Here is a 15,377-nt window from a genome sequence, read left to right on the forward strand (position 1 = left end):
TTTCTTTTTGGGGCACTTTGCCTTTGGCTAGACTCAGTACAAGTCTTGATGTTTTCCAGGCTATTTTGTGATTCTGACGTTCCTTCTGAAGACAGTGTCTAGTCTGTCCACTTCTAAGCAAACAGAAAATTAAGGAGAAAAAAAAAAAAAAAAAAAGCACCACAGTACATTAAAACCATTAATTTAGTCCACCTAAATTTACACTTATTTGGCAGCTGCAACAACCTTTTTTTGTGATGTTTGTAATATGAATGTAAGATTAACAAGATAACTATTTCATGTCCTCAAAATCTGTAACTGACCTTATACAAAACTCCCTAAGGCCTGGAAATCAACCTTAGAGAGAGTGGTACTTTGTAATTACATATTTCACTACATTACACTGGTGCCTCGGAAGAGGTATTGAGGACATAGTTGGAGTAACATAGGAATGTACCTGTTGAACAGCTGGTAGCGTAATTCATCAGAGTAGTGGTGAACCCCAACTAGTGAAAGACAACCTTCAGTTGTTATTTTTACAGGCCAGAAGTACCTCACAAAAAGGAAGAGGGAAACTTTGTTTATGTATTCATGTACAGCTAAACCTACTCTGTATTTCCAAACAGTGCAAAGAGCTTTGCAAATATCTGTATATAAAGGTTTCTGGCTTCCTTAAAACTGAAGTCAGTGCTTTAGCTCAGTCCTTTAAGCTAGAATCCTGGCATTTTACATAACACAATATAGACATAAAATAAAGCCACTACTCATATCCAGGGTAGCAGGTCTCCTGACTGTCATTAGTTCATGAGCTAATCATACCTGGGAGTCAATCTGTAGATCAGCTGCCCTGTCAAATTCTATTAATGCTGACCAGATCTTTAAATAACCAAAATGATGCATGTCAATTGTAAAGGCTAGCCAGCAGGTAGCTGGATCACAGCCACAGAACCTTCATGTGGGAGGGCAATTCCAACAAGTTTCTTTTTTTACAGAAGAGATAAAACTGCACAGGTATAGAAAGTGAAGTGAAGGCTGCAGCAGCCTTTCCCTTACAAGCAATGTAATGCCAATAGTTTACCAATAATCCCACTCACAGCCAACACTGCTTTTGAGTTACAATGCTTAAAAATCCTCTGCTTGCCCAGAATAGCAGAGGCAGGAGGACTGAAATGTTTGCAAATAGTAGTATTAGCTGTTAGCATTCACAGAATTATTATTTTCCCCTTCCAACAAATTAGAGAACATTGTGCTGTGGGAAATCTGTTTTGCCCAAGGACGATATTGTGGTATTTCTGTACTCGTTGTGTAAGAGTGATTTAATTACAGTGATGTGCACTCACAGTCTTTTGGACAATCTATAGAGCACTAAAATGATACATCTTACTTGGAAGCTTAAAAGCTTCTGAAGCATGTGAAGAACAATGACAGATTATCGCTCCCTTTATTCTAACCAAACAGGAATGAGTCAGATGAGCCACAAAAAACAAGTACAGCTGGCTGTGTTAGACAGGTTTTTGTCCACACTACAGCATGTAGACAAAATCCTGAATGTGCAGGATTTTTTTAGTATAGGCAGTACTGTGTGTTGAGTTGTCTGATAGCATCAGGACCAGCACTGCTTCATGCCCACAAGGTCAGAAAGCATGCATAGCTACTGTGTGACTCTGCACCTTGTCATTTTGCTCACAGTAGTTGAAATTCATGCATCATATGTGGACATAAAAGAAAATCTCCCTACTATTTTTAGGAGATACATTGGACATGGTAAAGTCAACGGGTTGATGAGATCATCATTTAAAATTCTCTCTATATCTCGCTAGATTAAAATACATGGTCTAGGTGCAACAAACCTGATTCAGAGGCAACGTTGTTTTGATCAAAGTGAGGTTTTAAAATGCACCATCTCAGATCAGGTTTCCGCTGTTATATTCAATGAAAGAATAAAAAAACCTGCATCTTTAACAACTGTTGATACATTTAAGATGTCGTCAGATTTGGATTACTGTTTGTCATCAACAAAATTACTGTGTTTTTCACTGCTCTGACACTTCTCCTGCTAGAAAAATACAAGCTAACCACACAAAATATACTAATATGATCTATGTGTGCCACTGGTAGCATTATACACAGAACATTTAATTTCATATGTTAATCCCAATCAAGTTCTCATATTTTAATAGTTATTGAGGGTCAGTAACAATTGAAGAGTATTGTGATTTCCATTATGAATCTCACACTTCTGTGCTAAGCACATATATTTTTGGACTAATTACAGTGTGGAATTATAACCACATTTAGAATTAATATTATATGTTACCATATGCGTTGTAATATCTTGCACGAAGAATCTTACATTGTCCTACAGTGCCACATTTATCCAAAGAGCAGGCTAAACAATGCAGAAATGCATACAGTACTAACAGGATATAGAAAAGCCTACTTAGGAAACAGTTAAAAAGGAGCAAATGGTGTGGATTCAGAATATTCTGACTGACAGATGGACTGAGCTTCACATTTCCTTAGAGGCATTAGCATAATTAGGCAAAGTTGGGAAATGATTTATACTGTTCAAAAGAGTTATAGTCCATCTCCTGGTGATCCAAAACCAACATTAACTTTTAACTTTCACTCTCTTTCTTACTCAAAGCCAATAAGACTAATAGGAGAGTAATATGCTCAGTGACTAACACCAACACTGTTTTGTAGGTATTTACACATATACGTTTTTGACATTCACTTAGGTAAGTATGAGTAAATATTAATTCATTCAGAATTTTGCATTTGGTATTTTGGGAGGTTGGCTTACATTATTTGTTCATCTCTGGAGGATTTCATTATAATTGCCAATTCACAGAAGAGTGATATGATGTCGTAAGAGGTAGAAGAAGCACAGAGATACCTGAAGCTGCTTGAAGATGCCTGTAGTAAAATTGTTAGTTCACGTGACATAACATAGTGTTCAGTTTTAATACACATTGTGTTTAGGTGCATAACCTATTTGTGCATCAGCTCAAGTTCAGAGAGCTTTTCTAAGAGCTGTTGTTGGACCTAGTCCTTTTGAAGATGTCTACTGAATATTTTTTCAATATTTTGACACTCCTGCAGCTCGTTTGCTGAAAGTATAAAGAGAAAAAGAATCTGTATTACATCCATGAATATGTGCAATGTTTATTAATGGCAGTGTGGCCACCTGAACCTGGCTTTGGGAAGAGACAGGGATGCTGATGGAGCAATCTGGATTTCAGCAATAACCACAGAAGTATTGAAATCTCAGAGACCAGAAGAAATCTTAGTCCAATTCACTGAACTGAAGTAGGTTCACACACAGCTCAACTCTCCGTGTTTATTATTTGCCCAACCTTTCCTTAGAAACATTTGGACAAGAATGATTCTACCTAGCCATTAAGTAACCCATTCCAGTGTTCCCCAGCTCTGATAGCTGTTTTTATATTTAGTACCATAAATATGACTAGTAACTGTACACTACAAGATGTGTTTGAAATAGGTAGCAAGACAAATCATGAAGTCTCAAACGACTCTAAGAAAAATATATTTCCTATGGTCAGCTGCTTCTTGGGTCCTAATGTAAGTGCATGGGCAGCAGCAGCTACCTTTTCCCTTTCATTTACCCAGTATAAAGGAAATGGAATCATGAGGAAGCAAATTGTACTGTAATTGATGGACTGAAATTTGGTGAGGGCCTTTTATAGTTTGGCATGTTTGTTTTTCTTTTATGGAATTACTATCTTTTTGGTTTGTTCTGTGGAGGTAGCATTAATAACATTTGTTTTTTAAAATGGTGCCAGAATTTCCACCTTGAAACGTATTTTATTTTCTTACCTATCCAAATGGTGATCTAACTAGATTTCTAACTGCTTAGTTAATTCATTTTTAATTGAAAAGTTTTGTTGTTGTTGTTGTTTTCCAAAAAGATATCTTACTAAAGCAAACTAGGCTTTTCCATCATGTCTCCAACTTTCTGCATGTAGCACAGATATCCTACAACACCTAGCTGAAGAAATTACCACCTAAGATGTTTTTGCCAAGGAAAGTTCTATGGAAAAGTTTGTGAAAGATTATCTCAACCATTCTCCCATTTGCCCTAAATTATGTATGTGGTGCAACATTCAAATTTGGCTTTATGGTTAAAAACATTAAAAAAATATATAGTTTTCTTTTATTAAATGTACATTTGGCATTTATTAACAAAAACAGATTTTAGTGAATTATTTTAATTTAGTCAAAGACCATTTTTTTATTGCAACAAAAGGTTTTAATGAACTTGTTTTGAACCATTAGTATTATCGAAAGAGAATCTAGTAAGATATAACAACAACAATGTTCCGTCCATTACTTCAGCAGCAGACTTTTGTAGGCAGTAATGGTGGTTAATTTGAGCAATGGGAATGATGGATCTGCAGACTCAAGGGGGTTAATGTTGACAATGAGCAATTATTATTTTTGACAAGAATACCAAAGGGTTTCAAGATGACTTTTCTAACTGAAAGCAGATTATGTCTTGAGTTTTATTACTAACTGTCAAGCATAGTTGTCAAGTATATAAAAGTGTGATATAAAAGAAGATTATTTTATTATAGTAGGAGACAAAGCAGAGATTGAACGATGACCTTTTTTGTGGTTGTTTCTTTTTTTTTTTTCAATTACCCACAGGAAGAAGGAGGCAGAGTCCTAAGCATCTTAAAAAGGGAAATGGGGGGAGAAAACATCCGGGAGAGGACACTTTTCTACAGTTAAAAAACTGACAGCAAAAAGCACAATATGATTTTAATGAAGTCAGCATATGTGTGTGTCTGTGGGTACTGGTGTGTGACTTCCGTGTCTTTCTTGTAGATATAATGTAATAGTATGGGGGTGGGACAGTGCCCCTCAGCAGCTTTCCAGGGAGTAGTTCTCTGGCTGACTGATAATCAGAGCTACAAGTGATTTTTTTTGTTTGGTCTTTAGCTGTGATATTTTCCTCTCTTGCCTGTTGGTATGTGTTGTAATCTTGATCTTAGAGATGCTGGTCTTTGTCAGAGCAATTACTCAGCCCACACTTCTCTGACGAAAGATGAAAAGTATTTGCTAGAGAGAGCTCCACCTCTCATTTGTTTTATGTGTGCCTGTGACAATAGCAGATACTTCTGTTTCCACTGAGAAGTAACATCCTTCTGTCCTGAGCAGGTCACAAGTGTTTCTTTGACTCCTTATCTATCACATTTACTGAAAAACCAAAGGCAGTTCTGATTGTAACATTCAAACTGAAGTAACCCAGGACTTTAAGTGCCGACCTTACTTCTAGAATGGGATCAAGTATCCCTTGTTAAAGCAGCTTTTGCAGATGTTGCAAGGCAGAGACAAACTTTGCTCCTTTGCTACTGGTTTAACTGATTTTTACATGGAAGAGAATTCATCTGCACTCTTCTGTGGACAAACCTGAACAAGTAAAAGATGCAGGAATTCAGGGAGGTAGAACATAACATAAAAGAGCATTACAACTTCTTTGAACGGATACAATGATTGAATCTGTTGTGCTAGAGAATGTGCTGACATCATTTGATTCTCTTCCATTACTCTGCTAGAGACTGTAGATCTCCTCTCTTGATTTTTTTTTTTCTGAAAACAAATACAAAAGGAAAAAAGGTTCTTTCACATGATTGCTTTTTTGCATGACTAAAGAACTAAAGAGGCCTTTCCTAATTATGAAAAATAAAAATAAATTGGCAAAACAAAGTAAGAAAACAAAGATGGTCTGTCATTGGCACACACATTTATACTAAATCTGAGTTAATATAATGCGTTCTGAAGGCGCCAGATTCTCTGTGAATGCGTTTTGGAGAAAACCATGACATTTTCATACTGATTAAATTTATGACACAAGTAGAGCAGGTATATTGTTGTAAAGGCAATATGCCCAAAGTACATTTATTTAATGCTATACTTCCCAGATAACTCTTTCAGCTACTAACATATAGTGGCTCAAACTTCCCTCAGGTTCTCTTTCAGATATGTTATGCAAGATCTGATCATATTAGTATCCTTTAAACCCACATGTACACCAGGTGTAAGCCTCTGTGCAGTCTTGGCCCAAAGAGCTAGGGGGGTCTGCACAGCCATTTTTTTTCTCATATATCCTGAGAGCTAAGGTTAGTTTAGCCTCTTCCATAAGTTTTAGCAACACCAGATCATTCTCATTAGGACCACTACAGTAGCCTTGGTCTCCCTGTAACTATAGCTGCTGAAAACATAAATGGAACCAGTCTTACGTGAGAGGAATGCCAGGAGGTACATTGCCTGATATTGTTTAAAAGCCTTCATGAACAGTGTAAAACAAACTGCTTTTAGAATTCTACCAGCTAATAAATGTCTGTTGTGTTCCTTGAACACTAATTTCTACTTCTGGTCCTTCCTTGCAAAGGATGCTCAGTACTGTCCTCTTACAACCTTTGCCTCATCTTCAGTTTGCTTATCCCTTTTCTCTGGTAGCTCAAGTGAAAGTATACTGCACAGTCTGGAATATGCAGTATAACCACATTTGCCAGATGAAGTTTTATAATCGGGTTCAGAAAGCTTCATATCTTAGAGGACTTTGAGAGGGTTTCCAAACAGGAAAGCTAAAGGTAAGCAGCTGCCTGTTGCCTATTGACCTGAAATGAAAAAAAAAGTGCTTTGGGCTTTCAGCATGGAAGATGGTTGGATATCTGTACTGTTTCATAGATATAGTAGTGATGATTTTGAAGGTCTGAAAGACATCAGTGGTAATCTACTTGAAAGTTTCCTGTTAAAACATACAGCTTAATATTTTTTAACTTATTCCATCTTCTGTCATGTGGATCACATTCTTACTATGCAGAACAGGCTTCAGTTGTCACAGTGTCATCTTTCTTGATTTTTAGGACTGTGTAGATGGCTGCCAACAAGCTTCGATCATGCACAGAGGAAAACAGCAAGGACTAGACTGAGTGGATTCAGAAGAGTACTGTCTCATATCAGATGAAGACAGAATCATGTGAAAGTCTGTCATCATGCAGGTGAGTGGAGAAAGAATAAACTTTTGATCCTGTTGCCAAATAAGATGACATTTTATTCTGTGGTGGGATAGAGGAAGGTTTTGAGATCAGGCAGATACTATAGAGACCAGGTAATTCTGAATTCCTGATAATCTTAAAGCTCCATGGTTATATATTTCCTTCCAATAAAACATCCCACTTGAAAAAAACATGAGATGAAATAAATTCCTCAATTCTGAACTCAGTAGTCTTTTTAACCCTTGACCAACAGTACATTTCATGAAATAGTTAGAATAGTAGATAAATTTCTTAGGTTTAGATACAGTTATGTTTCCTTTCTCTTTCAGCATATATCCCTGTGCATGTGCAAACACACAGACACGCACACATATACATCTATCTGTCTATATATAATCTTCAGCGGAAGCTCATGCATAGGGGAAATTCTGGGAATAATTAAGAAAAGGATACTGCATCCTCCAGCAGACGGAATACATCTTTTTCATTTAAAGCATTTTTTTTTTCTTTACCACCAACTTGCTGCAATTAGGAGGTTGTTGGAGAGATATCAATTGAGATTTGGGAACTGTTTTCTGGAAATGTTTTGAATTAAAATCTAATTGGTAGCTTTCTTTGATAACTATTTTATTGTTGGGTGCAGCTAAATGGAAATCGACCACAAAAGGAACTCAATTTTGTTTGTCATTAATTTTAACTCGATTTCACAAATGATTTACATATATGATATTTTCTCTATTTGTTCTGTACCATTCCTAAACTCCACTTAGAAGAACTTAGACCGATTTAGTGTTGTTTTCCCATTTATCTATTACTTTTAAATACTCTATATTACCTTAAATATGGGTTTCAACAGAATGGTTAAGAAGCAGTAAGTGGACCAAAATTAATCTTCTTGTACTTTGTGAAAAACTAGGAAATTAATGTCCCTGAAGACAAAATTTACTTGTTTTTGCCTAAGACATTTTTGAGTGCTGGGGTCAAAGAAAAGTAGACCTACACAGCAAACAAATGATCATAACAAAGCAAAACTTTGAAAAGATAAAATTACAGAGTAACCATGTAAAAAGTCAAGGCTCAGCTACACGGTCAAGTTACTTCAGTTTAATGTGTTACCAGGACATCAAGTGAGCAATGTCCATGTGTGATCACTAAATGTGAGCTAATTCAATGTACAATATGAGAAAGGCGAAAGATACCTATAAATAAGTACTGGAAAGATTAATGAATAATTTCGCAAAGGGAAGATTGGGTACAAGCATCAATCACAGCAGAGATGTAATTTTACTAACAATGAATGCCAAATAACCTGGGCAGGCAGGACCCCAGCCAAAACACACTTAACTGAGTCCAATTGACTCTATGGATATTGGACCATGCCCATGGAATGTAAGAGAAAACAGCAATTTGGGGAGGCCTAAATCCTTACAAGGGGGGACATAGTTGATATTTGTCTGGAACAAATTAAGACTGTTGTTGGTACCAGACAAAGGCAGGTATATGAGGGTTTGCGTATTGTGGAAATACAAATATTGAAAGCTTTTTCTCTTGAGAATTGAGTTAACAGGAAAAGTACAATATTGGTTTCTTTATTTGAGTGTTTGCAACTGAAATACTGTGCTACTTAGCAGCAAAGAGAAGGATAACATCTTGCTGTATCACTGTGTAGGAACATAGCATGTCCTCTCTTCTGACAGATTTAGAAGTAGGCTTTCACTTAATGGGGCATAACTGCAGTGATACACCTTTTCCATGAGTCCCTAAGCACAACACTGCTGCCCAGAGTACTCCACCAATACAGGAAAGCTGTCAGGAAACTGTGATGACACTGTGCATTGCAAAGTTTCTTAAGTAACAAACCAGCCACACCTACACTGTCTCAGTGCTGCGCATGGTGCTGTCTGAAAGCCTGTTTATAGTTGCCGTTTGGTTCTTGCTGTCATAAACTTTTGGCTCTGCAAGATATTCATTCATGTTAGGTTGTTTCCCTGCTTTATTTGGGTTATTTGAATTCTGGTCCCATTTCAAAAAGCATTTATATAAAAATGTAATCTTCTGTCGTAGCAGATGTGCCCCACAAGTGCTTTCAGAGGCAAAGATGTTACTGACTTTGGTGACTCAGATATTTCTCAAATTCTGTTTAACTGTGGTTGCACTGAAATGAGGCACTTGATTCATATATCTTCTATACGTTATCAGTGTACCAGGCTCATATGCATGAAACTGAGGCTAACAGCAGTTGACCATGAATCCTCTCATTTTCTTTTTTTTTTTTTTTTTTTTTTTCAATACTGGTAGCAGTGCAAAAGAGAATAGACGAGTGGTTTGAAAATGAAGTCTTTTCACTTCTAAAATAAGGAGCTATAATTTGGAAATTGCTGTGAGACTGTAACTATGAACTACAGTCATATGGTTTTTACACTTCTCAGATGGAAACTGTACATATCAATGTTGGTTTGCATTAACTTTAAAATATTTGTCTTCTACAAATTATTTTTTCAGGATGTTTAATTAAATTTAAATGTATTTCCTCAAAAAAAAAATCCTTTGATAATTAGGTAGTTTTATAAATTCCTCACTGTGAACTTCAGAATTAGTAAGAGCTCAAGTGCTTTTAGATTGGTGTTTAAATTGTTTTTCACATGACTTCTTGTTAATTTTGTCTGTGCTCAGGAAGCATTTTGCCAATATTTGTTAATATCTATCTTTGCTCATTCAGTGCTTCTTTCACCATTGTATATAAGTGATATAATCACAGGTTAGAAAGGCAGTGTTTGTTCAGAAGAGCCGTACTGTCAATGAATAGCAGGGTACTTTGCATTACTTTCTGAACAGAGTTCTTTGCTCCCAGGAGGATGTGATAACAGTTCATCTGTAATTTTTCTTGTGGAAAGGTACCACTTACATGAAAAAAATTGGGGCTCAGCCTTGCCTTTGTTGTAGAAAACCACACAGTGGAGAAAAGGCCACTGGAGAGCCACCTATTCCCAAGAGAGGTTCTCTCTTGATTCCTGCCTGCAGACTGCTTTGCAGATTTTGATATGGTAATTTAGCATTAGAACTCTCAGACCAATATAACGAATGCCGCAAATGGACCAAAATGTAGATTACTTGATGGGAAATAAATGCCTTTTTTAATAAACAACATATTGCTGTCCGTTTGATCAGCTGTAAGGAAGAGAAGGCATTTCTAAACAACAGTTTGAAGAGGTTTCAAAAAATCAGTTATAAATCAGTTATTGGTTAACTTTGGCCATTTAATATCCATTCTAGAAATCTGGGTAAGGTGCTTTGGGCTTTATCATACTTCTGCAGAAGCTCTGGAAGGGAGTAGAAAGGACTCATCTTTACAGAACTTCATCACTGAAAGCTTTTCAGAAAGAGGGGAGTGTGCTCACAGGGACCAGAAATCCCTGTCTGTGAGGGATGGGCAGTGCCTCTGTGGCAGAACTCTGCTCAAGGCTTGTGAGTACTCACAGGCATCTGGGACCTGGGAAGATTATTTTTATACTCCCCATAGCGCCATCTTTGCAAAGCCAGTTCAGGCCTGGAGCCAGTTTCAGCTGGGCATCAGCTTGCTGACATACTTTCTTCCACCAGGGTGTGCCAATCAAACAGACTGCATTCTGTTGCATGAGAATTCAAAACAGTACTAGAGTGCATAAAAAATGCATCTGGTCCTGAGTGGGTTGTTTTGCTCAATACGTTTATGAAAGAATATTTGAAAGCAGGTGAAATAAAATCAAACATGCATACAACAGACAAAATAAATAAATAAATAAATAAATAAATAAATAAAAAACTCTATCCAGAGTATTTTTAACTAAAGGATTTTTAAAAAATCAGTGCAGACATGCTGGCTTTTTACCTCCTCTTGTTTTAACCTATGACTGATTCATCAGTTGAAGTGTAAAGGAACCGATCTTCTTATGGTAATTGATTCTCAGGGGCTATTAGTGTAAACGTAAATGCTCAACATAGATGTTACGTAGGTGGGTGTTAGGGGGAAAACATAAAGTGTCAGCAAAATAAGGCAGTCTGTTCATACCGTGTGGTGAGAAAGTGAAGAATGTTAGAAATCAGAGACTCAGAAATGCCTCCCAGAGTCAGCTGTGAGTAGAGTCTCCCATTGTGAGTAATTATAAGAAACCTACTGCGCAAGAGTCAATCCTGGTCCTTTAGTTCAACAAGTAAGACACTTACCTGAAAATAACAGATTTCAGGTGAGATTTGAAAAAGAGCTTACATGAGTTAAACACCTGGCTGCCATTGACCTTCTATGGGAGGTGGGCACCTAACTCTTTAAGTATATCTGAAAACTGTTGGGACTCTGTTTTTTTATAGCCCTGGACTAGACTTTTTTTTTCTTTTTTTCATAACAGCTGTGATTTTCAAACCACACAGAATAAAAGAGCATTCCAGTGAAAGTTCAAGAGAATATTTTAGTTGACCTAGCTCATCAAAAATTGCAAGAGTAACTCCAAATTATTGAACAAAATTATAAACAAAAGAAAACCATTGGTTTTGTCTTCTTTGTTTTTACTCCTTGTAAGTTTATGATTTCCAGGTTCTCTTTGGAAGTTAAGGGGTTTAAAACATACTCTCTCTTTTTTTTTTTCTTTTATTTTCTTTTTAACAAGAAGTTATGTTATCACACGACTCTAAAAATCAGATCTTCCAAGTAAGCAACAAATAAATTTTGAGATTGATGATAAAATTAGGAAACTAAATCATACTGTATTTATAAGTCTTCTTAAGATTGTGGAGAATATAGTCAGCTTAACGAAGAACATGCTGTATGTATGAGCTTTTCCCTTATGCTTCATTTGTCTTGATGGTGATGAGGAGAAAGTGAAGCCTGTCTGTCACCACTGCCCAGTGTGACTGTTGCATATACAGCCTGACATAGGCTATACTGGAAGGAATGTGGTCAGCCCTGATATTGGGTGACTAGAGGAGGAATCAGTCCCTCAGAACTCTTCCCCTCCTTGCATACACTTCACAGTCATCTTGAGAAGGGCCCTTGGGCAAAACTGGCTACTAGAGAACCAAATCTGTACTTAGTAGGAGATATTTTACTTCCTTAATAATTGTGAAGTGTCGGTTCCCAGCAGCAAACACGTTCTAATACGCTGCCTTTTTATGATGATGTGAGAACCACAAGGAGTCTGGGATTCTAAATTCGTTTCAGATCCTTTATATAAAAAAAAAAAAAAGAAAAAAAAAAAAAGTCCAGATGGCTCACAAAACATTTAAAGAACTTTATTTGAAAAACATTTTCTTTCTAAATGGGAATTTACACAGAGTACAATTAAACATGTTTTTCTAACTAAACATACTAGTTTGTATCTTGTGGCAGGGAAAAATAAATATGTAAAAATAAAAACAATCTGAGACTCAAAGTTAATCATGTTGTGCCAGCTTGACTCAGATTCTGAGATGAAGGGCCATGCATGTTCTCCTGTTGTAATCTCAGGCTCCTAGATATGCCATAAGGACCAGGCTTATCAAACTGATAGGAAATACATGTCAAGCTTCTTAAGTTGTGCTGGTCACCATTCTTGCAAATAGTAATGTACCAATCTAGACAATTACATCTGTGAATGTGCTGAGAGAAAATTGCCATGTATCCAGAAATGTTAAGGTGCAAATGAACAATGATTTTTGTATTTAGTTTGGGACGCATTATGCTTTCCTGACTTTTTGAGACAAGTGCCTTTCTAAAAACCAGTCTACTTGAAGTCTTCTTTCCCCCTCTTTTAAAGACAGTTACTGTGTTTGCCTTCTCCAGCTATGTAGAATTTCCTCCAGCCTTCCCATATGCTTGAAAATGATCACTTCTGGTTCAGAGATTGCCTTGACTCACTGTAAAAATACTTGAAAGTGAGTTTTCTAGCAGGCCCTGCTGGCAGAAGTGCATCTAACTCATCTAAACACTTCAATTCATGCTTTTCCCCTTGCAGATGCTATGCTTCTCTCTCAATTACAATTGGTTTTGCAAATAACTTTTATGATGAAGATAGAGCGTAAAATTGTCTATTTCTTTTGATACCGATAAATTATTTTGCACCTCAATCTTATTGATCAGAACATCGTGTACCAGGTTATTTCTTATTATCCATCTTCATCTATCACTGTTGCCGTTGTGTTAGTTTTTATTTTCTTTTGACGTATGCTAAAAAGTTCCTGAGTCTTCCATATTGCTTTGTTACAGTTCCTCTCTTTCTTCTCCTTCAAGTCAGACAACTACTGTGTCTTTAATTTTTAATGTCATAACTGCCACTTTCTCTGAAGTTCTCCATACCATACAACTTCTTCACAAGAGTCTATTACCAGATCCCTGAGTTGGTCTGCTTTTTTTGTTTGCTTGCTAGTTTCATAAAACAGCTGTCCTATTCATTTTATTTTCATAACCTTTTTTTCCTGAACTCGTCAGATTTACCATTACATCCATTTTAAGATTTTTGACTGGGCACTCCTCACTGGTTGGAATCTAGTCTAAATTGCTTCTCTGGAACCTTTCTCCATCTTTTGAAACGTGTGCATAGTACAAACCAGAATCACTTGCTTGTGCCCTGCTGTTTTGCCACACATATTTGGGTGATTAATATATATCTCTATCCCCTATTGCCCATTCATTTCTATAGTTCTCCCTGTGTTACTGATGTGTTATTGACCTTCTTCAGATTAAATATTCCAAATTCACCGTGAAGTTTTGCATGTTCTTTTTCTGTTTTGTCTTTATCCAGAGATATATGTCTGTTCTTCTCTAATTCTAGAACTACAGGAAAAGCGTACTAATTCTTGGCATTTATTGAAATGCTTTTTATTCTTCCTTGCTTCTCCTGCCTGCAACTGTATTATTCTAGATCAGTATTGTCACCCTGTGTTGTGTTCACCGGTCTCCGACTCACCAGTTAAGTGACTATTTCATTATGCTGTAAGACTTTGGTCTATTCCCTATTACTTTTTGCTTTTGTGTATAAGCATATTCATCATGTTGCCCTGTTGCTCTTTTTTGTCTCCCATGGTTCATATTTCACTCTAGGAGTCACTGCATTTTTAGTGATAGATGGACTTTTACCATCATCTTATTTCAAGCCTTGTTTAAAAAATTCCTAATAAGTCAGTGTCTTCAGATGAACTGCCTGGATTTTCACAGCAGACAGTTTGTGGAACACTGCTGTGGTTGAGGGTAAAGCCCTGGTATTATCATCTGTCCCTCAAGGCATTCATCTCCTTCTCTGTTTATTCTGATGGTCACTTCTGGCAATCATTCAATAAAGATTTTATAAACACAGCTAAATTTAATGTGCTCAGGTTCAGTTATCCATAGTAGTTCATACAGCACCAGTGATGTGGCAAGGAAGCATGGAGTGAAGAGGGAAATAGCAATTTCTTAAGCAAGCTCAGTTAAAAGAGCAGCCTTCATGAGTGCTTCAGGAAGTAGGTGTTTAAATTCTTCCTATGATGATAGCTGAAGTTGACGATAGCAATTGTAATACAGTGAAACTTCTGTTTCTAGATGCCAGAGGTTTTACTAGAGGGTAGTATCTTATATTTTGCCATATCTGGATAACACAGACAATAACTTTTGGCTAAATGGAAACAGAAGGATCTTACATTTCTTTAGTTGTCATCTGTACCGGTGATTACATTTCTATAATTAGGCACAGTTTCATTTTGCTATAGTTTGTTTCCACATTAAAAAAAATCATCTAACCATGCTACCTGTGCATCCTTTGGAATATCATGATAATGACAGACAAGTACAGTGGGATGCTTCTGTTGAGGCCATTAAGTTGATAGTGTCTAAATTCAGAAAGATCCCTTGAGCTCTTTCAGTGTAATGCTGGGTTCAGTTAGCAATTTTTTCAATCTACTGAGAAACAAACTCTGAATTTGCAGATGCTCATCATGCTGGAAGTGAAATTTATTTCAACAATATGATAGTATAAGAATATCTGTATGTAACACCAATGGTTTATAGTGGGAAACATTTTTAGGTACATAGGAAGATTTAAGTATATGGCATCTTTTTTGAGATTATTTACTGTAGCAATATGATGGGAAGCTGGTTTATTTTATCTTAACTTCTAAATGATTCTGTTTTCATGAGAGCCGCAGTTATTGTAACAATAGTCTTTTTATGTTTGATTCCTAAGAAGGTGATGTGGAGAGGACGCAGTACAGAAATATGTGCACGGTTTTTATATTTCTGTTTCTTTGTCAATTATCTTTTATCTTGTTTGCATTCATGTCCTTCTGTACAAGCAGACATACAACTGATGGTTTCTTTTATTGGGTTCTATTGTGCTGTCAAGCCTGGTTTAAACCACAGTAATCTCATAGACATTTACAATTATGAAC

General features: G+C 36.5%; 1 protein-coding gene across 1 annotated transcript in view; it reads left to right on the forward strand.

Moving 5' to 3' along the window:
* Window positions 1–15,377, forward strand: part of LOC311437983 (uncharacterized protein) — a 415,393-nt gene that overhangs the window by 264,094 nt on the left and 135,922 nt on the right. Inside the window, exon 7 of the mRNA XM_084521887.1 lies at window positions 6,876–7,010. Coding sequence (XP_084378013.1) covers window positions 6,973–7,010 — 38 coding nt within the window. The 5' untranslated portion in view covers window positions 6,876–6,972. The remainder of the gene's footprint in view (window positions 1–6,875; window positions 7,011–15,377) is intronic.

This window comes from Aythya ferina (genome assembly GCF_964211825.1).
Source record: "Aythya ferina genome assembly, chromosome: 5".
Taxonomy (NCBI): Eukaryota; Metazoa; Chordata; class Aves; order Anseriformes; family Anatidae; genus Aythya; species Aythya ferina.